Raw genomic sequence first — 22,660 nt, forward strand, 5'->3', positions numbered from 1 at the left:
AGGACGGGCATGTAGCAGCCGTCTTAATTATATTACGTTTTTTTTTTTATATCTTTGGTGGACATGAATTTTGACCTTTAATGATATACAATGTAATTTTGAAATTGTATCATACGTGGTCGGCTAGGTAGTTCGTTAATGATACAATTATATCACTTGCGGTCAGAAGTCTGATCACTAATGCAACTATATATCATTAGTGGACACTGTATCATTAGAGGTTGCTACACGGGTACTGAAGACAATGAACGTACAAAAGAGTAGGAACTTAATGATGAATATCGATTCACTTACAACGTTTGCGATGGAATCAACTTGTTTCTTTATACGCATGGTTAGAAATAACTTAACGGGCTCCAAGGCTATCCGTCTCCCGTTATACGGACATATAAACGTGAATAGTAACACCGAGTTTGTGGGAATGTAATTCGTAACTCTCTGAACATTAAGCCACACAAACAAAGAATAAACCGAATTTAACGTGTCCGGTCTTTTTATAATTATAATAACTTATCTGACAATTTTCAGATACAATGTATATAATAAATAAAATGCTTTTTTGGTGTTATATGCGGTATAACGGTGAAGGAATCGGGCATTACAGAAAAATATGCAATGCTTCGAAATTCACAGCTCGTATGAAACGCAGGTTTTTATTTTTCTGCAATGCCGCCACCTTTATATCCCGCATGAATCACCAAAGAAAGAATTTTATTGTTAGAATAATTTTGTACCGATTATAATTAATATCGTAAATACTTTTGCCAGAATCAAATCAGACTATAACATTGTTGTTCAGGTGAACAATGTGGCCCATGGTCCTCTTGTTATAAAAAAAATCACCTTGGGATCGATTGAAACATGTCATAATCAATAAACACATTCTGCTTTAAACAATGAAACCTGATTTCAGATTTCAGATAAAGCAATACTAGAATGGACAGGGTAAGATGCGCACGTTCAATGCAGTGACAAGGCTTGCAGCTCTTCAATTTTTATCGACACCTCTGGAGAGAAATATCTGATAACCTCATGGGCGTTCCGTAAAAAATTAAGCTCCGTAATCTCTGGTTTCAAAAGTAGGAGGTTCAATGTTTGACTGTAGCTATTGACGTAATACTAAAACTTCATACGCTTTCTTGGATTTGTGGAATCTCCGTATGCAGGGAACAATAAACATCGAAGGGACATTTTCCCACTTGAAATGAGTTCATCTGGCGTTTAAGGTGTCCAATCTTTAATTCTGTTTTAGAAGGTGTCGGTCTTATAAATCTATTGATTTCTCAATTTGTCTTGACAATAAAACCACGACTTTCCATCCATTAAGCTATATTAGTACATGATCTGATTCCATGCAGGGAGATTAATTCCTTGGTAAGAACACTAAACATGTCATTGTGTATTTTGTTTATCACCAAAACTGATAGAAAGAAAAGAAAAAAAAAACTTAGTCGTTACTGTCATTGTTTAAACTTCAGAACACAGAAACTGAAATTAATAGAAAACACATATTTCACAAAAAACATAAACGAAATTAACTTAGATTCACATATTTCACAAAAAACATAAACGAAATTAACTTAGATTCATGTTCTATAACAGTTATTGAATGTGGATTTTGTATTAACCAGATAGTCAAAGTTGGTGTCATAAAGCTCGCATCAGTTCGACATCTCACAATAGCGCTTCCTTCTGAAACATTGGCTCCTCCCGCATCCCCAAAGAGGTCAAGAAAGAAAAAAAAAACCAAAAAACAAAAACCATTTTCTCCTCGCTGATCACTGAGAATAAATCAACTTGAAATTGACTGTATTTGCAGGGTTTTTCCGGGGTCGTGCCATATCTCACTTTTATTAATCATCCTTATTCCGCGCGGCCGGAGCTGTCTTTCGTATTAGCATGGAATGGTTGACATGCAGCTCTCATATAGCGGTCCTACAGCCGTCGCTCTCCGTAAAGGTTATGCTCTCCATGGACGAATTCGTCTTTTTATTGTTGGGCGGCATTAGAAGATAGGACCTTTCCATCCCCGCGCACTTGTTCAGCCTGATGGCGGCTCTCTGGTCCGTGGTGTACTCAGAGTAAGCATCAGATCCATGCTTATACTTCCCAATCGCTGCAAAGACAATTACAGGATTAGATTCAAATTAAGTAACAGTAGTAACACCTCATGGAGACTTGATAAAAGGCTCCATTTTATTGATTAAAGTTTAAAAAAAGATGTCAGCGACCTCTTAAAGGCTTGATTACCATTCGATTTACTATTTACTTAAGGAATGAATTCAATATTTCTTTGTTTTATACGATATAAAATGGTTTGGGGCAGTTTACGCTTTATAAACCGCGAAGCGGTTTATAAAAAAGTGTAAACTGTTTCAAACCATTTTATATCGTATAAAACTAATAAATATTGAATTCATTGCTTATAATTTAATTTTTTTACACTTCATTGTAGATAAAAACGATCATTTAACCTTTAAAATGACGTAATATTGTACAAAATTCAAACGTAACGTCAGGCGTATTGATACGTTTTTAACGTTAGTCTTACTATGACGTAGGCAACATTCTTTATACGATATAAAATAATTTTTTAGCCAATCAGAAAGCGCGTTACAACCAGAATTAAATTATTATCTTTAAGAGCCGTGGCGTGTTGATGTTCTTACCTCTAGAATATTCTTGTAACCTTTTGTCAGTGACCGAGTAATTCGAGATTATAGTTTAGAAGACTTTGGAAAGAAATTTAAAATATTTCATTTCTTTAGTTTTAATTTATTTTTTTTAATTTCTTTTATGTTAATGAATACTCGGAACTTTATCCAACAGTTATATTTCTACAAAGAACTTTAAACCCTGTCAGTGTCCCGTTTTGTCATCACATTCAGAAAATGGAGAAACCCTAATCACCGGCGACTCACCACAACACAGGATGTTTTGGAAAGCTCTCCGGAATTTGACGGACATGGCGTTGTACAGGATGGGGTTGATGGCGCTGTTAATGTATACCATGATGCGACAGAACAGGAGAAACCAGGGATCGCGGTATTTAGTGGATGCGAAGGAGTTGTAGACAACCATGACCCGGTATGGCATCCAGAGGATGGCGAACACTCCAAAAATGACTATAAGCATTCTGACCACCTACAACAAAACGTCAGTTGTTATCAAATAATTTCATTATAAATACACTTTTTGTACCAAAATATATGAAGAAGTTGGCAAAGAAGTTATCAAATAATTTCATTATAAATACACTTTTTATACCAAAGAATATGAAGTAGTTGGCATCATATAAATAAACAAGCAAATATGACCTCAGCTGCAGTATATTATATTTTACGCGGTTGACAAGATGGCTATCTCTATTGTTTTTGATGGACAGTGTATATTAAAACTAATTAGATTGGTTTCTGTACTGTCTCTGAGGTGCCCAGTGGGCATTTTTCCGTCATTAGCTCCCCCGTGAATTATTTCTGCTGTCTACACTTTTCCACCACAAGTACTAACAAAAGACACAGATCGAGTCAGCCAGCCTCTGGGGATGCCCATTGTACCATGCTGCACCGAATATTGAAGCTGCCGCGAGGTTAATGGGGGTGATCAATGAACGACACCAGTCATTCAGACGTTGATATGTCACTCCTAAGTTCTCTTGTCTTGTTCTTACCAACATTTTGAGGGATCAGCCAATTTAATAATTACTCTGTCTAATCGTTTCCAAGAAAAGTTTCTGGTGCAAAGCGTGGATACAAAGAATTAGAATTATGTAAGCAGGGTTGTTCAGTACGGAATCAAAGTCTTCCTTTCCATTTTTTATCACTATAAATGTAACATTAGTAATATATATGCAAACCTTTCTTGGTTGATTAGCTCGTTAGTTGTCAACTATTCTGTAACAACATTTATTAGGGGAAGGAATGGTTAGTATTACATTAACACACAACCTTTCACCCTTGTACATGGGTAACATTAATCTCTCACTAGTGTGTAGGAACAGAGATGTGTGCTTTTGTGTTGTTGCAGATACAATAGAAATTATTTTAGAAACAAACAGCATGATTAAGGTTCACCGGGATATGATCTTGGTTGGTCACGTGATAAAATCCTGTGAAGCCCAAAGCCATAAAAAGCCAACATCAAATCAATTTTTTAAAAAACACAGAACTATAAATGGATGATGTTGAGATTTGGGTTTGCAGAGTAATTGCACATGCCGTACTATTATAACAGGTCTTGCCTCTAATTTGCATCAATTTTACTCTTGCAGCATCGCATCAAGATTACTTATGACCCATGTCTAACATATAAAACAGAAAGGCAACAGATGTAAGGGATTTTTCATACTTTTAGCTAATATCATTATGTAGTTTTTGTCTCTGATTATCCTCCGATATTAAATCAATTTCAGGGAGAATGCGCGTGATTGTGGGGAATATTTCATACGGCTCATTAATTGAAGGCTTTCATAACGGAATTTCTATATCATTAACAGATCTTGCTTAATAAATTCTTATTTTTAACATATGTGAAGTGCTCAGCACAAATTTATGATAAAAAAAATCAAGCAACGAGTGTACTCTTTTTGTATTCATTGGTGAACGAAACATTAAAAACACGGAAAAATCACAAACGGAGGTTTGTGATAGAAACCATGTTCTGAACGTAATCATGAAATCTTCTAACATTTATATTAGTTATGACGGCCTCTACCCCTCTGACGTTTTGAGTTCCTTAGATTCTCCCTTCCCAGAATCGCTGAAGGGTTCCCACAATCCTATTGCGGTATGTTAATTGTTATGGTTCCGCGGGAAATTACCATCGTTCATTTTATTGATGTTTATGATTGCCAATGTACCTTTATTGCAGGAAGCCATGACAATATCTTTACGTAGTCTGACAAGATATTACAGAAAGTTTCGTTCATTATGTCGCAGTATTTATCTATTTGTTTCTAATGATGAATTTCCGTTTTCATTTTGATTTGTTCCTGAAGAAAATGAAAATCTGTTTAGTAAAAAAATAACCAACAGCAATCACATCTTTAACCTTTTGAAATACGTATTAGTATACATGAGATACCAATCACACACGCCCACATATATATTAAACAGAGTTTTAGGAAGTAAAAGTTTAATATGAACCAGACTTACAAACTGGGTAAACAAATAAGAGAATTGATAACTGAAGACACTTGTACGAGTCGAGACATTGTTACTGTATCTGGCATCTGTGTGTGAGAGTTCATAAAAAATGAGTGATTATCAATCTCCGCTTCAACAAGCCTCCGTCATACAGCTTCTTCATGAAATTGAAATTAATCCCTCATTTAGTGAAGGGGAGATTTTCTGCTTCTCCGTGGATAAATTTGCTTCCAATTCTTTCTCTTGCTTCCTTCATTGCGACGATCAAATGTTCCCCTAGGCTTGCAAAACGTCTTAGTTGGATTATTATGGGTAACAATTAATTTGACCCATGTGAAAACATATGCAGTAATTCAACTTTATGTAAAACCCTCATAATCCGGCGTTGCAATTAGTTATGTTAACTGATAAACCAAATCAATAAAAATGGTTTAATAAAAATCTACTAAGTAAATAGGATACTTACTTATCTGTTGGAAAATAAACTAAAGTACAGTGCAGAAAAGACAATTTGCTTAACCAAAACTATAATTGATGGGCAACGACTTAATTGTGTTTCACAATTTAACATCCAGTGCTTTCGAGACATTCAGACTTGCCAAATCCAGAGACGCTGCGATAGTGCGTCTTCAAGGTTCAAATTGTTAACAGGGCGCTGATGTCGAAGTTATCCAGAAAAAAAAATGATTGATTGGTTGACTGATTTAAGAAATGAAGATAATAATTTTTCTATTGATCGACGTATCGAAAAAAAAATTGACCGGAAAACTTCATCAATGCGCTGATGAAATAGTTTTCCGGTCAATTTTTTCCTTGATACGTCGTTCAGTAGAAAAATTATTATCTTCATTTCTTGTCATTTAATAAAACATTTTCAAATCATAAAATGTGAAGTGTCATTGATCAAAAATGCAAATAATGTAATGAAGCGGCGAGTATGAATACAAAACAACAACAGTAACAATATTCAAAATGGATGCGCCTTCAGCTGATGCAGAGCTATTGAACTGAATTTACTGGATTAAACACAAAAAGTGAGTTAAAATCTGAACCGGCTGAATTGAAAACGAAAGGAAAATTCATGCGATAGCTTGTGATGTTATTCAATTTGCAGAAAGATTCGTTAAACTACAGCATTGACTTTGAGCAAAAAAACGACGGCATCATAACATCCAGACATGTCTTACATTAATAACTTATTAGAACCTACACTCTTAATGAAGCATTTAAATTGCCAATGGTCAATTGCTTATGTGTCATAAATAATTAAGAGGAAAGGAAAATGAGTTTTCTCAGCTCTTTAATGTTATGAACTTGCAAGAAAATGTTGTAGGTCCATATTTTTACGGCCGCGGTCACGAGTGAACTCTGGACCCCCGAAGTTGTGAGGGCGGGGAAAACTTAATATTTATTGTTACTGGTTATTTTAAGTTGCTAAATTGGCAACAGTCTGTGTTTATTTGAAAGTTATCATGATGAATGATTGATTGATTGATTAGGACTTTTATTTATTTGACGAGTCATATCAACGCCGTATCAGTAGTCATGAACAGCTACAGTTCAGAGCTCAGGTTGATATCAGTGTGTTGATGTAAAAATGGCGGTCTAGTGGTTAATACATTCAGAGAGTTTTCAGTTTGTGACCAGCCATCATCAGATTAGGACAAATCAGTGACAAGTTCTAGTCTAGACACGAAGTCATAATAAAATGTGATTCACTGAATATTGATATCAAAGGGCTTTGTTTGATATGAATGCCATTAAGGCACGACTGACGCAACACTGAGAGTTATCAGCTTCATTTCTCAAGAACGAACGACACAATTAAATAGTTTCACAGAAAATAGAAAAAAAAATGTTTTTCTTTGGAATTGTGTCTTTTGGCTTGATATCTAAAATTAGCGCAAAGTATAATCTGATAATGATAGTCAAATTATTGTACATGTATAGGAGACTTTTACTGCACGCCATCATAAAAATGAGCTAAACATAGTTTCACATATGATATATTAGGTTTATCGCCTGGTAACTATAGTTTACGAATTGCAGACCATAGTTAACGAATTGTTAACTATAGTTTTCATCTGTAAAACTATATTTAACGGTTGTAAACTATAGTTAACAAATGATAATCTAATTTCATCTGTCTGCAAATAATGTTAACAATAGATTTTGCTGATAAATATAGGTCCACATCTGTAAACTATAAATTAATTTACATTCGTTAACTATAATTTAGAGTTGTTAATCATAGTTTCACAATCGTAAAACTATTTTTATCGGATAAATCATGTTTTGCTATCGCAAATGGTTGTTTTCAGTGTTAATTATCTTTTTACACTTCTGACACATATATAATCGCGTTAACTATATGGTTCACAAATTTAAAATATAGATTACCGTCGTTAACTATAATTTTCTGTCCGTAAACTACTAGTATAGTTTACAACCGTTAAAACTAGTTTATCGACTGTGAAACTATGATTAGCTCATTTTTCTGAATTTGGCGTGCCATAAATATAGCTGTACCACCTATTTTTCATATCCTTGACTAAGAGCGTACATATACTGGCTTTAAAGCAACGATACACAAGTATTTCATACAAATAAAGATGAATATGAATAATTATAAAACAAAGACATCAAAGCTTCATTTCATACAACTGCCAAATACTAGTAGTTATATACACTTCTGAAAGATTTACCATTTTGGCTTGTTAAATTATGTGCAATTAAATGAAGATAAGATACATAGTATCCAACACTATCCGATCACACGGTAATAGAGCATCACACAACACTATCCGATCACACGATAATAGTGCATTACCGAACACTATCCGATCACACGATAATAGTGCATCACAGAGGGAACGAGACGCTTCCAATTATCGTGGACAACGTTCCCACATTACTTGAAGTAAAATATTGTCTTTTGCATTCTACGCCGCTGCATTTACTGATTGATTGAAATTTATCTCATCTTTTTTCTTCCATGGATGGCTTTCTTCAATGAAGCTATCAATCATGGATGTACATATGTCACATCAACAATGTTGGAAAAGGTTAGACCGGAAACAAGAGAGAGAGAGAGAGAGAGAGAGAGAGAGAGAGAGAGAGAGAGAGAGAGAGAGAGAGAAAGAGAGAGAGAGCTCAGGCACAAAAAAAGATAGATTGGCTTAATTCTTATTTTTCCTTTATGTCCTTATTGTTCTTGACAGTTTGCACCTTTTGAAATTTGAAATATTTTGTAATAAAAATGAAATTTAAATCGACGAGGTTTTATAAAATTCCACATAACAAAACATTGCGTAGCATATCATTCTATATCATTAAAGTCTGCATATATAGGAGATTAATCACTTCAAAGTCACCTTTGTGAATGTGATCGATTTTTTTTTTTTATCGTTACTAAGTTTGTTATATAAATCCAGAGGTGCTCGAATGAAAGTTCACGAGACTTCCCCGAGATTTGTTCAGTTCCTGTGAAATTTCGAACAGAAGTATAAGTGTTCAGATAATATTCTCAAAATACGTAAGTACTGATCGTTTTTCATATTAGTATCTTATTTTGATGTATGTTTAAACTTGAAAATCAATGATAATATAAGTCTTATTTCATAATCTAACGGTTATTGAGACTAAACATCAATTGTAATATGTATCATTATGTTCGCCGAAGAACTGTTTAACAAATTCTAACTTTAAATCACAGACCATTTTGAAATTTCTTTAATTTTTTTTTATCAAGTAACGGTTTTGATTAAATGTAAAAAACTAATTTTGTGTTGATGGGTTTTTTTTTTTTTGCACAAAAAAAACAATGTGTGTTCTGTGTTTAGTTAGTTTCTGCGAAGATATTATCGTTTGTGCACATATATATATATAAATATATATATATACAAGGTTATTTAAAGACGTTTCCGAAAAATTAAATTGGAATTTTGTTTAAATATATGCTAATTATCCCAAAAAAACCCCGAAAATGAATAAAAAAAATGTGCTGGTCACTGTAGAAGGGGGCGGCGCTACTTCGCATGTTTTAAAACGTTTCAATAGCAAAAACACCCCTATACTTTCTACTGTCACATTTATTTCTAGAACTCATTTTATTCACCAGTCAATGAAGATAGTTTTAAATAAAAAAAGCGTCTAGATTTTATATTTGACTACAAGTACCCATATTCCAGGAAATAGACTATAACCACGAAGCACGATTTTTACTGCGAAACTGTAAGGGTCAGATAAAACAACGAGGTCTCAATTTAGATGACAATAACATTCACAGGGGTCAAAGCGTAGATATTTAATAGCTTACAACTTATAATCAAAGTACTGAAAGTACTTTCACCCGTTCACATTTGATTTGCATTGCTAGCGTTTTCTTGAAATAACGATAACGGTCAGGTTTAATAAGTTTTTATAATCTTAACAGCATAAAACAATTTAGATAAACACGCCTGTCACTACAAGCTGAGAGAACAATAATACTTCATGGCTCTCACGATGTCGTCAAATCGACATTTACACGATTTGAGCTCAAGATTTTCAATTTTGTTATCCAATTTTGTATGGCTAGAATTGTTAACCTGGGCATTTTAATGCTTTACCAAAATTCGAATTTAAATCAAGTTACAAACAGGATACAATGTACAGAATCCTTTCAAAATAGAAATACAAACTTGTTGTAATGTATAGCTAAAGTTGCCTTCGTAAAGATATAATGCGCGTCAAAAACTCACTAATTTACATTGCTGTCTCTTAAAACTTTTGTACAAATCAAATAAGTTTCTGTCGACAAAGTTGTCATATTTTCCGAAACAGAGATTGGAAAATCAAACCGATTTAAGGAGGTTGGCACTTGAAATATTAGTAATGCCATTTATCCGAAAACCACTTGGATATAAAGATGGGGGCCTAAAATGATCATTTATTTTATTGGTGACCCATGTCACACGCCATTTTTTTTTGGAAAAATGGGTCCCCAAACAGAAATGATAATTTTCCTGAAATTTTTGCTAAATTTGACATGAAAATTAAAAAAAATTTAGTCATGTCATCTTTCCAAAACTACATTGCATACAAATAGACATACATTTAATGTCTCATTTAAAAGTAAAACAAGTATGGGTAACATCTAAAAAATTTGAGATATAGCATTAAATAAGCTAATTTTAGGCCAAAATTGGAGCTATTTTTTTCATAACTTTTATGAAATATAAACTAAATGTGCCAAAATACATCGAAGAAAATATCAAAATATGGTCTAAATATGTTTTAAGAACATCATGAATTTATCGTAATACACAAACTATCTAGAAGTTTGGTCTGTGCTGAAAATTAGGAAGCTAAAGTAACAGTACTCTTAAACAACTGAGATATGAAAATTGTACATTTCCTTCTTGAAAACCTTCCGCCACAAAATATAGTCCCTTACTAAACCATGTAAAATGTATTTTTTTTTAAACAATAATATTCAATAAAGTTTATTTGGCATTGTACAATATGAATATACTACTAGACTTTATATGTGATGCAGAATTTTCAGACTAGAGGTGACCCAAAATGGCTACCCAAAACCTAAGGAGCGAACCTCTTTAGTATTAGACCATTAATTTTGTACTATAACATGTATTGTAAATCTACTTTTATTCATGAATAGTATACTTCAAGTTTCCCAGTGATTCACTTATTTGAGGTGAATTATTTTCGCGGTCATATATATGGATACAATCTTAAACATATACAAAAGACGTTAAAGGACTATTTTGTGGTAAAACATTGCAATAAAGAGGAACTTGTGATTCTTGCATAACTTTTTGCATAGGAATTAAAGTTTTAATTATTGACAAATTTTAACCCTAAGGACGTATCCAATACCTACATTGACATTACTTAAACAAAACAGATAATCCAAACGTAATTACATTATATTTTGTTATATTATACTTTCATGTTAAATACTGAAATCTGATTGGTTTAGACACATTTGATAATCCGTTCTATTACCCTCAGCGTTAGCAACACTTTTAGCAACGGGTAACACGACGAATTGTTACATGCATGTAAACTATGCGCGTACGGTTCACCAAAGAATTCACGTCATTCATATATAAAAGTAGTAAAGTTTTCTTTAAAATTAAGACATTCAGTATAATAAAATAAATAGTGCCCGTTTATGAGTGTAAGAGTTGAAATTGACACCCCTCGAAAACCATTGTCAACCTCCACTTCGCGTCGGTTGACAATAGTTTTCTCGGGGTGTCAATTTCAACTCTTACCCCCCTAAACGGGCACTATTTATAATGTAGTCATACGATGTACTAGATGCTCTCTTTCGCACAATATAGCGGTGCCCATTGTTTTCTATCACCGGTGATTGATGCCCACCGGCAAAACACGTTAGTTCTTTATACCAGATGTCCTGCGAGACAAATGTCGTTCACTTGATTTATATTTAACCAGAGACTACTAATTTTTTTATTCAATTTGTCAAGTGGTTACAAATTGACAATTTTTCTTTCAAAATAATACTTCTTCGTGCTTGAACAGAAATGAAGCAAGTTACACAACTATCTGACACTCAGAGCAGGACATGAATGGACCTCTCACTCTCACCATGCAGGGATACAGCTGGACACGGCGGATGTATGGTCAGCTAAATACCAATCAAATTGGGAATTTAAATTTTATTATGATTTATCTTATCTTAACCAAAAGCTAATATTTAGTACAGGAACATTTGTGCCATAAATATAATAAGAATAATTTCCTATGTCTATATACAAAGCTCTCCTTCTAACGGAGATTGTTACTGTATGAAAACGACCACAACCATTGAACCCTTTAATTGGTCTAACCTGAAGGACAGGTGTTGTGCAGTGACACTGCTTCCTGAAGACCTGGTTATTGGAAGCCTTATTGCAGAGCGATTCCCACCACCACTCCCGACAAAGACCCTCGCCCTCCCCCCCCCCCCCCCCCCCCCAAGTGTTTTCTCTCCGAGAAGTCTTATTTTGTTCCAGCTCATTCTTTGGGTTTCTTCTTCGCGAAGGGTAGATTCAGCTTGAAGACATTATTTTCCGATGATTTTATTTTGATGTGAAAAAAAATCTGAAATCGCTGTAAAAACTTATTAGTTAGAAAAAGTTATGAATGTCTGGTAACCCCCTTCCATTCCCTTTACTTAAAATGCTTTTCTTCAAGTTGTATGAAAGTTCATTTTTGTGCCAGGAATGCGTAGAATACTTATTTGAACCTTTTTAAAGTAAACAATACAAGCTCCCAGGGGAATTACTTACTTTAGAGCCAGTCTGTTTAGTGTGACAGACCGCGAAGAATGGTACCCGAATTTCAATAATTTGTTCATATTATAGCCTTTAATTCCCAACTTCTGATAAGATTTTGAGGACTAATCCCTCCATTAAAACGACAATGTGTATTCTCTGCTGAATTGTGTATGTCAACAAGCATATCAATATTTCAAGAAGATGATTACGGCGCCCGGATCTAGAGGAGCGATGACACGGCTTACGGGGAACCGTTATATCTGCAGCTCCGAAGAAATCCCGTGGAGAGTAATAATTTGATAATCAAGATCTAATTTCTGATATTTATGGGTTATTTGCCATTTTGTGGATGTGCGTTACTTTGGAACACGATCAGATAGGATGTCCGTGCTAGAATACATGTTAATGGCGTTTTTCCTTTAAGAAAGCACAGATTGGCGTCTTCTAGAGGGGAAACTGTAATGATGATAGAGTTAAAGAAGTTACATAAGAACTTACGACCAAATGGATGAATGTTTATTGACCATATTTCTATCAACTAATCAATATTTCAATTTATGGGTGTTAATGTAGATATAGAAATTGAATAGTTGTAAATAACTGATTTTGTATAAAATTTGTTCATTAAGAATATTTTCATTAGAATTAAAACATTTACGACATCGTCGTAAGTTTTTTTTGGTGTAAAACGCAGCACAGAGTTAAAACACTCGATCCCTGATGCCTTAACGAAGATCTTTCGTGACAGCATTTCGTTTTCCAATCATTTTTTGCCTTTTGATGATCGGTGTTTCTGAGTGAATACAACTAATGACAGTAAAGACTGGGTAAGTTGGACTCATTATTCCTTATCAAGGGCCAGATCGGACGGACAGACTTCTTTTTATCCCCAGACATCTCCGGAATCTAACAGAGTTTACACTAAGCTTCCCTGAATCACATTACACTTGATTGTGGACGTATGGTGCTGAAAGCAATGTAATGGAAGGCAAGATTTATATTGAGACTGGTTCTAGAATAGAAACCATATGAATGGAGATACAGCAGGATATTCTTCTAATGATACTTACAGGAAATTAATTAATCCAAACAAAGATAATTCAATTGCAAGGCACACAAAATGGATCGTTAAGGAAGGAGAAAAAAGGATAAAAACCCATTTTCTTCTAAAACGTAAATCAATTATTTTTCCAAAAGAATGATATTGACAATTTTTTTTTTCAGTCAAAGCCTTACAGTGAACGGGCTCTAAGGTGCATTCAATTGTTTCTTTCAAACAAGTCAAGGAAAGCGGAAGAAAGTTTGATTTTGTCATCTAAATATATACTCATAAAATTAAAGCATATAGATAAAGCCCTTCCATACTACCATTGAATGGGGTAAAATTTATGTTTTCTTTTACTATGAAGTCAAATTAAACCAATACCAGGGATAATGCGTCTTGTGAAATAAGCTAGAATGTTAGTCACAGACAGACTTACGATAGAATACCATTAAAATGAAATCCCATTGAAAAAGGTAGAATCCTAAAAAGTCAAAGAAGAAAGTTGATAAAAGTAAGAAGTTGTAAAGGAAGACATACGATAGAATAAGTGTGAATCATTAATGAGTCCATCAATTAAAATAAAATGATGCCATGGAATGAAAGACCACAAAATAAGCTAGAATCTTGGTAAAATGGTACGTAAGAATAAGTGTGAAAAGAGAGTCAAATTAATAAAATATTACTATCATATAATGACAACAACAAGCGCCGAAAACGAACCGATTTCTCCGTTAGACAATATGTTTCCGTAACATAAAATAATGCCATGGTTGACCCCCAGCACATCATTATATCTTAGACTACAGAACGTACTTATCAAATTCAATATTACTATTTTATTCTAATGACTGTTATTTTCACTTGGATAATTTTGCAGTTGCGTTTGTTAATAAAAACTAAACTCATTTCAGACATCACTTGGTCTTGTGATGAACTGCAACAAGGCTTAATTTTCCAGGGAATAAGATGGAGCTGAATGAGACCGAAATATTCAAACCTGACATCACCATTAATGTAATCCTGTGATAAAGAAAAACCAGTTTTAAAACACGTGAGGGAATTTGTCATTTTCAAAGATGTCGTTGAAAAGATGATATAAAAGCCAATTTAACTTCTCTGTCTTAGCAATGTTTTATTTGAATTCTTGCCTTAATGGAAAGAAATTGCCCAGAAAACCATGAAAAGGACGGGTTATTGGTTCCATTAAGATGCAGGTTTAATAATTCAATTTTAAAACTAGAAAGTAAATGCCGACATCGATCAATAACAAGTGGAATGGTCTAAAAACTCATCGTCTTCAAATAAATCAATAATATATATACCCCTTTATCTTCTTTGGTGAATTAACAAAAGCCCACTGAGCTCAACTTTGTAAACGTTATTCGTGACGCAAAAGTGCGGCGTTTAGTCGAGCGTTTGTTCGTTTTCTTTCTTTTTCTGTCCGTTTCCTTTCTTTTTTCTGTCCGTTTCCTTTCTTTTTTTCTGTTCGATTTCACGACTTTTGTTAACTTTTTTCCTTTCTTTTTTCTGTCCGTTTTTTGTCCGTTTCCTTCCTTTTCTGTCCGTTTTCTTCCTTTTTCCTGTTCAACTTCACGAATTTAGTTAACGTTATATTTGTCAGTTTTCAATCATTGTAATTCAGGTATTACTTTCCTTTATACTCAGATTATTTGATTATAAAAGATGAAATAATAAATAAAATGTAAGTATGTCAAATAATCGAAAAAATTGCAGTTTGGGGATAAAAAATGAATATCTAAAAAATTTAATTCAGTAAGTGAAAAAGTCCCTGCGGGATTCGAACTCGGGATGTATGGATCGCAAGTCCGACACGTTATCCACTCATCTATGCAGTAAGTTACATATTACTGTCGATAAAATCCTTTTAATAAACGAAAAGTCGTTTCGATCAGAGCTCAGCCATTTTGTGATGATGTGTTATTCAACCTTAAAAAAGCTATGCAATATAATACATGTCTTTAAAAAAATATAAGAGGAGACAGTTCTTGGTCTGTTAGTTCCAAATTATTGTTTTAAGTAAGGTCATTCCGGTAACTAAAAATTTGATTCGCGGCAGAATGACAATAAACAAGTTTTCCTTTTTGAAAGGAATGATCGGCGTGTGATATCATTGGTCAGTTTTATGTTCAGGTAATACAAAGCATTAACTTTATAAATAGGATTTATCGCACCGTTTTGTTAATTTCTGAAATAGAAAGGAATGAATAAACTTTTCTCTTAGTAGGTGAAGTGTTTCTACTTCCCATTAAAAATCTTCCGCATGTAAAGTAAAGAGTCTAATGAATAACCATGTAAGTGTATAAATGCTTTAATTTCAAAGCAAATGCATTAAAATACTGTTGGTTTTTTTTTTTTTTTAGTAATTTACATAAAATTCATTCATCAAATTTTTCATCAAATAGTTTCCGTTTATACGAGTACCGTAAGCCATCTAGAAGGACTTCGATTTGTATTTAATCTGAGTAGACATAGGGGATCCATAGGCGAATCTTTTGCTTTCAGTCACCATTTAAGAATGTATGACACTACATGTATTGATTTTCAACCTACCTCTGTAATCAAATTGATGAAAAGAATCAGTTATGGTGCGATCTGGCGACACCTTAATTAGTAAATTAGTTAAAGAACACAATTGCCGTAAAAGATAACGGATGCACTATTGGAGTGATGTGTCGAATACAGTCATTAATTTATCAATTGCTTAATAAGGTACACCAGCCGATAATAGTTTCATCGGCAAAAACACACGTTATTTTGTAAGCATTCCAGATAAAAGGCTTTATGTATTGATTGTTAGCTGATTCCACAGAAAGTTCACAGGACTAAATGGTTAAACTTAATAAACAAACCTTATAATGGAGATCACAGCATTTTCATTTGCACTCAATAGTGCAGTAATTAAGTTAATATCGTTACAACCCTTAAACGCAGATAAAGAGAATAGCAGGTATAAAATACGTCGTTAGGCAAAAATAGAAATGTATCGACAATGTATCCATAAAGTGAAATATTTTCACATGATTATACATATACATATTATATTACGAAATTATACAGCACAACAATCAAAAGTTTATACAATACAAAAAACAGATTACAAGCGAAAACTTCTGATGTAACAAGATGCCATACTAGGCGCAGACAAAATAGCTTGATATCAAAGAAGCAATAACAATTACTAGTACCACACTACCTCGCCAGACAAGCAGAAAGATAACTAGAAACCAGAAACAAGATATATCTATTAAAGTACGTGTACCATACCAGAAAAATCAAACATATTTAGATATCAGAACAGCAACACATTACACAACATTTCATCTAATACAAAAAAGGAACCACAGATGAAACAATAAAATACGATAGCACAAAAGAGAAATACTTTACAAGATACAATGTCAAACAAAGAGAAAATAGATATACTCCCGCACAGAGAAACTTAAAAAAATATTAAACTGTAACAAAAACTTTAAATCAGAACCGAGAAACATTAAATACGACACCGCAACAAACAACGAGAACGCTGTTAGATATCAGTCTGACAGAGACGAGAGACAATATATCAACAAGATATCACATTTAACAAAAAGGAAATATTTACGTATTTACCTATCAACAACCTTTAAAATACCACCCAGAAATTAGAAACATTAACGATTATACTGCAACTAACAAAAAACTATGGATATCGAACTTTATAAACAATAAACAGATAATCACATCAAGGGAAAAAGAGACATCTAATATGATACAACATTGAGCATATTAACATGGACATTAAACAAGAATCTAAACAGAGGTCATAAGTTGATATCATCATTAGATATCAGACAGAAAGGAGAAATAGTACCCAACCAAACAAATATAGGAAATGGAACCCTTTTACAAAATACTACACTGCCAATTTGCCAAAAAATCTAGATGTCTTGAAAAAAGAACCAACCACACAGGCAAAGAGAAAAATAACTTTAACAAAATACTACAAAACGAGATATCCAGATATCAGATATGAGAAACTTTCAACATAATATCGCATAGAAAAAGAGAAAAATAACATAATAAACCAAATGAAAGCCGTAAAACAAGATACGAAATCAGACAAATAGGAAATACCCAGTTCCATGTAACCTCACACAAGATGCAACAGTGAAAAGGATATCAAAATATTGAAAGATGGTTCCACATTAAGAGAAAACGAATTGATTTTATAAGAATCATTTAACAAAACAAAATGAAAATAACTAGATTTAGAAGCGCGAAACACTGGCAAGATGCTATACTACAAATAAAAAATAACTTGATTTTTGGAATGAGGAACATTCAAACAAGATACCATCACAAATGAGAAAAAAATTAAATATATCACAAACGGAAATCATTGAACATCATGCCCTATCATGCAAGAAGTAAATTACCAGAAATCAGAAACGATAACATTCAAAACCACAAAAGGAAAAAAAAACACGACGGAACCAATTAAATCTTAAAACATTTTGTTTTAATTAAAATGGTTCAGTCAGTCAACACATGAAGCTATGAATAAAATATAAAACGTTGGTTCTTTATAGCCATGGATACTATAATGTCTCTACATGCATATGCTTTGCCAGTGGATAGCCCTTGATAGTACTAGTATTACGGTTAAACGATCTCGAATTATACCTGATTTAAACTTTTCAATGTAATGGGACATGACTTTACATACAATGTTCAATGGAGTCTAATGTTCAATGGAGTTTCTGATGAAAAAAAAAATGTTAGATAATAAAAATTCGGACCACCCACCCTCTTTCTTGGGTTCTTGATCAAGTTTACAGGGAGTTAATTGTCACGCAAATCAACCAATGGTTATTGCATACCAGTAGAATCAAAATTGTCCTTGATGCAATTCCAATAAAGGAGATCGATATGTTAATTAAATTAAAGCAGATCCAACAAAATGTCTCTTCTGGTTGACAATGAAGCTGCAGTAGTTCGACGAACTCATATTTTGGTTCATATTAAATACTTTTTTTGTGGACAGCCTTTACCGTTGTCAGATAGGGAATAGTGAGCGCCCACCAATTGGCCACCATCTAGGATCTATCTGGTTCTCACGTAATTCTTTGATTGTGTTGGGGTCTATTTTCTCTGCCAACACTGATGAGCTTTTCTTAAGCCATGCAATACTGGGATAATGGTATAAAAACTTAATTCCGGGGCCTACGGCTTCCGGTAAAACACACGAGGCTCTCCTATCTTGCGCGCAGAACTTCATTTTAAAAGCGCTTTTAAAATAAATGAATTTTATTGATCATCTCTCATAAAATAGAACTCCGAAAACGTGAAAGGGTAAAACCTATTATCATGCTAATGAACCTGGTCTAGTAAAGTTTGAGTATTTGAATGATAATAAATCAAAGTGGTGATCATTAATTCCGTTTTTCACTCTAAATTTAAGCAAGTATTAAACGTAAGGAAAATATTGAAGTTTTTTTTTAGTAATGCACATAAGCATTGCAAAATGAGCATTCTCGATATTTTGTTTCTTGCGATCTTCTGTCTGTTTATATCATGTATAGAGGGATACTGCATGACCCTTTTTTCAAAATTTCATCCACTCGATAGTGTCAGTAATATGGTACCTCCGTAACACAACAAATTTTGTTGAACTCAAACAAATTGAAAATGGTCCGACAGTAATTTAGAAAATCGAACACATACTATTTATCAAAAATACAAAAAAACAAAAAATGAACAATTTCTTCCACGTGCCTGGTGTATCCCAGAGCAGTAACTGTTAAACGTTAAACATATGTTTTTATTTTCATTTTAATACTTCTAATGCACCCAATAATCATGTTAAGATAAAGCTACTGGAAGAAATGTGATGCGCAAATGAATGAGTCATGTATAAATAAATAAAGTACAATGTATACCTATCTTTATTGTCAATAAGATGCATATTAATTATTTTATAGTCGAAAAAAAAAACAAGAAAAAAATCGTATGCAAAAGAAAAAAGAAAAAAATCGTATGCAACAATTTCCATTCCAAGACAAAACCCAATTACACGTTGAATTCATAAAAACCCCAAGAAACCTCGGTTGTGTCTATATAAACAAAAACCATGAAATGGGGGTGGGGGTTACCGATAAATTGATGACAACAATATAGTACTAAACAACATTAAAGCAGGATTGGGAATTGGCAAAAATGCAAAATTAAATAAAGGGAGTATTCTTTAATTAAAAATACTGCTGAAAAGTTGAGAGATCGTTAATTTTAAAGAGGCAATATTTTTTAAACAAAAATTCAAGGAATGGCATTCAATTCCAAAATTGCCAATTGGTTGATCGCAACACGTTCCAACTAATTAACCACGTAATGGTACCGAAATACGCAAGGTAATTACACATAATTTTTAGGGGGAATTTGTTCTTTGAAAATATTTGCCATTGCGTCGTCTTTATAATTATTGGTTTGTTAATTTATTAAAATTGTTTCCTATTCCATATGACCTCTTCTTTTATATACAAAAAAGCAGCTTATCATAATGCTTTTTGTTAAAAAAAAAACAAAAACAAAAACAAAAACAAAAAAAGAAAAGAAAATTGTATTAGATTTCTCTCCTTTTTGGTGGCAACTGAATATTTAATTTGTCATAAAAATGTACATCCTAGCGATTGAGAAATTTTGAAGACAATAATTTTGCGATTTCTTTTCAGCAGATATTCCTACATGTAATAACAATCCAAAACATGTGTTACCTGTTTTCTGGAGTTGGAGGTGGACGTTTTGACTCGGCATTTATCTTTCGTGCAGTGTTGTTCTTCAGACTTGGATCGGGGCATTGTATTGATAAACAAAATTCTAGCAATCAGTGCATACAGGATCCCGGACACCAGTAACGGAACGACGTAGAAAGCGATGAGGTCAGTCAGGTAGTAGGCCAGGTACTTCTCCCTCTCCAGACGGTGGACACATTGGGGGATCCCCGTCTTTTCTTGTTCCACAACAGCGGTCAGTCCAAGCCACGGGGCGCAGTACAGGGTCGTAAAAATCCAAATAGCGATGATAATCCGCTTTGCTCTCTGTACGGTACACATCCTTTGAGCTCTCATCGGATGACATATCGCGATATATCGCTCAATCGTAAACATGGTTATCGATAAAGACGATGCCTGAACACCGAGATACTGTAAAAATATCAGGACTGAGCAAGTAACTCGTCCCCACGGCCATTCCCCGGTGTGGAAAAATGGTTCCGGAATGGAGGGAAGGGTCGCCGATAACAGAACGAGACAATCGGCTACGGACAGACTCAAGAGGTAACAGTTGGTCGGCGTATGCATACATTTCGTCCTACAGACCACCACGATTACCAAGATATTACCCAGCATTCCCACCAGAAATATCACAATTCCGATTATCACAGAAATTACTTGGTACTGGAAAGGGTAGTCTGACGGAGGGAACAAGCTTACATCCGAGGAATTTTCCTGGAACGTGGACATTTCCGAGCTCTCGTTAACGGTCAAACACAAGTCCATCGACATGGTGAGGATTCCCTTTACTTCTACTTTTTTTTTTTATTGGAAACTTTCAATTTTCCAGAGAGAAAATAGTAAGTAACTTGGCAAATAACGCGACAGAAATTCGGAAGCGACAGTTTGATAGACAAGAGCGCGTTAATGCCTGATGCGCTCCGCCTGCGATCGACCGCTGTTGACGATAATGTATCAAAGAAGCGCGCTGATCTCTCGTTATATACACAATTGTATCAACCTACACTTAAAGCCTTCAAACACGACCATTTTCTCTTCACTCTGTAATTGAATTGCAAGTCTATCTTTACGTCAAAATGAGACGTAGACATTTAATCCCCGTACACTTTTTTTCTATTTTAGATGGATCTTGGAATATTTGCAGCATTTAGGTTCTAATGATACAATTTCTTAAATGGTAAATTTTAATTTGTGGGTGTCAATATATTTGTGATATTGTTGTCATGTTCTTAATATATCGACAGCATCAAAATAATATGTTAGTAAGAGAAATGTCTAATTGTTTATTTAAGGCTATAGTATAAGATATATTTTAGTTTGTTTAAAAGACTGCGTAATAATATTGCTAAACCAAATCCTCAAGACGAGCACTAAAATCCTTCTAATTTGTGCATTGTCCATCATATTAAAGCATGGATAAAATTCCTTCAATCCAAATGAGATTAAAAAGGATACAATTAAGTTAGGACACCTATCTGTAATGGTTTTCGTAAATGCAGCCAATAATGCTATCAGAACTTGACACAAAACTACAACAAAACACCAAAGTAAAACTAAACCACGTGGTTACTAACTAATTGCAAAACCAGCACGATGGAAATACGACTTTGTAAAGAATTATCGTAAATACGAGCTTGACGACTCAAAGCAAATAGTATACAGGGAAGCTTTATTTATTATAAACCAATTTATCTCAGACACTTTCAAGTCTTCGCAATAGATATATAAGAGACTTGTGGGAAAAGAAGCTTTTCTGTACATTAATATTAATAATGTATATGATTCTTTTTTTGGGGGAAGATGGTGATATAAGATAGTAAATATCGTAAATGTATCAAATTTTACTATTTGTTCTTTCCAAAATTGCGCATCATTATCTGTAAGCTGTTTTAAATCAAATTGCTATGATCATCATGCACCATTTATATCCTTTAAAACAAAGAAAGAAAAGCCATATTGTTTACATCGAGATGACACGTGTGGGGAAGTCGAAAAGGTACTATTGCCAATAATAAAAGACTTGACCTATAGGACCTGTATTGGTTTCTTTCTTCACAAAAAAGCATATTAATTTCTGTTCCACTTCTTGATTTTTGGTCATACACTGTAAATTTTTAGGTTCTAGATCTCATGTATGTAGTGTGGTTGAAAAAAAAGTTTTTCACAGTCGTTGTCCGAGCAGTATGAGTTACTTCTTTTTCAATTTTGTTTTCATTTAACATTCTATAATACAATATATATTCTTTATATGCGTTTACTCACAACCAAGGATACATTAGCAACCATCGAAAGTCTCGCGTGACGCGATTTCAAAGGTCGCAAACCCTTTGACTGTTTGCGAAAAATAATGCACGTCGCCTAAGTTTTTCAACAAAAATAACAGGAAGAGTGACG

At 33.7% G+C, this 22,660-nt stretch overlaps 1 protein-coding gene across 1 annotated transcript; it reads right to left on the reverse strand.

The window, feature by feature from the left end:
- Positions 1-1,447: 1,447 nt before the first annotated feature.
- LOC128186600 (thyrotropin-releasing hormone receptor-like) lies at positions 1,448-21,205 on the reverse strand. Its single transcript, XM_052856428.1, has 3 exons — positions 20,249-21,205; positions 2,922-3,144; positions 1,448-2,116 (listed from the first exon to the last, which is right to left on the reverse strand). The coding sequence occupies exons 1-3, from the start codon at positions 21,035-21,037 to the stop codon at positions 1,923-1,925; spliced, it is 1,206 nt and encodes a 401-aa protein (XP_052712388.1). The 5' UTR covers positions 21,038-21,205; the 3' UTR covers positions 1,448-1,922.
- Between the last annotated feature and the right edge of the window lie 1,455 nt (positions 21,206-22,660).

The sequence above is a fragment of the Crassostrea angulata genome, chromosome 6 (assembly GCF_025612915.1).
Source record: "Crassostrea angulata isolate pt1a10 chromosome 6, ASM2561291v2, whole genome shotgun sequence".
Lineage (NCBI taxonomy): Eukaryota > Metazoa > Mollusca > Bivalvia > Ostreida > Ostreidae > Magallana > Magallana angulata.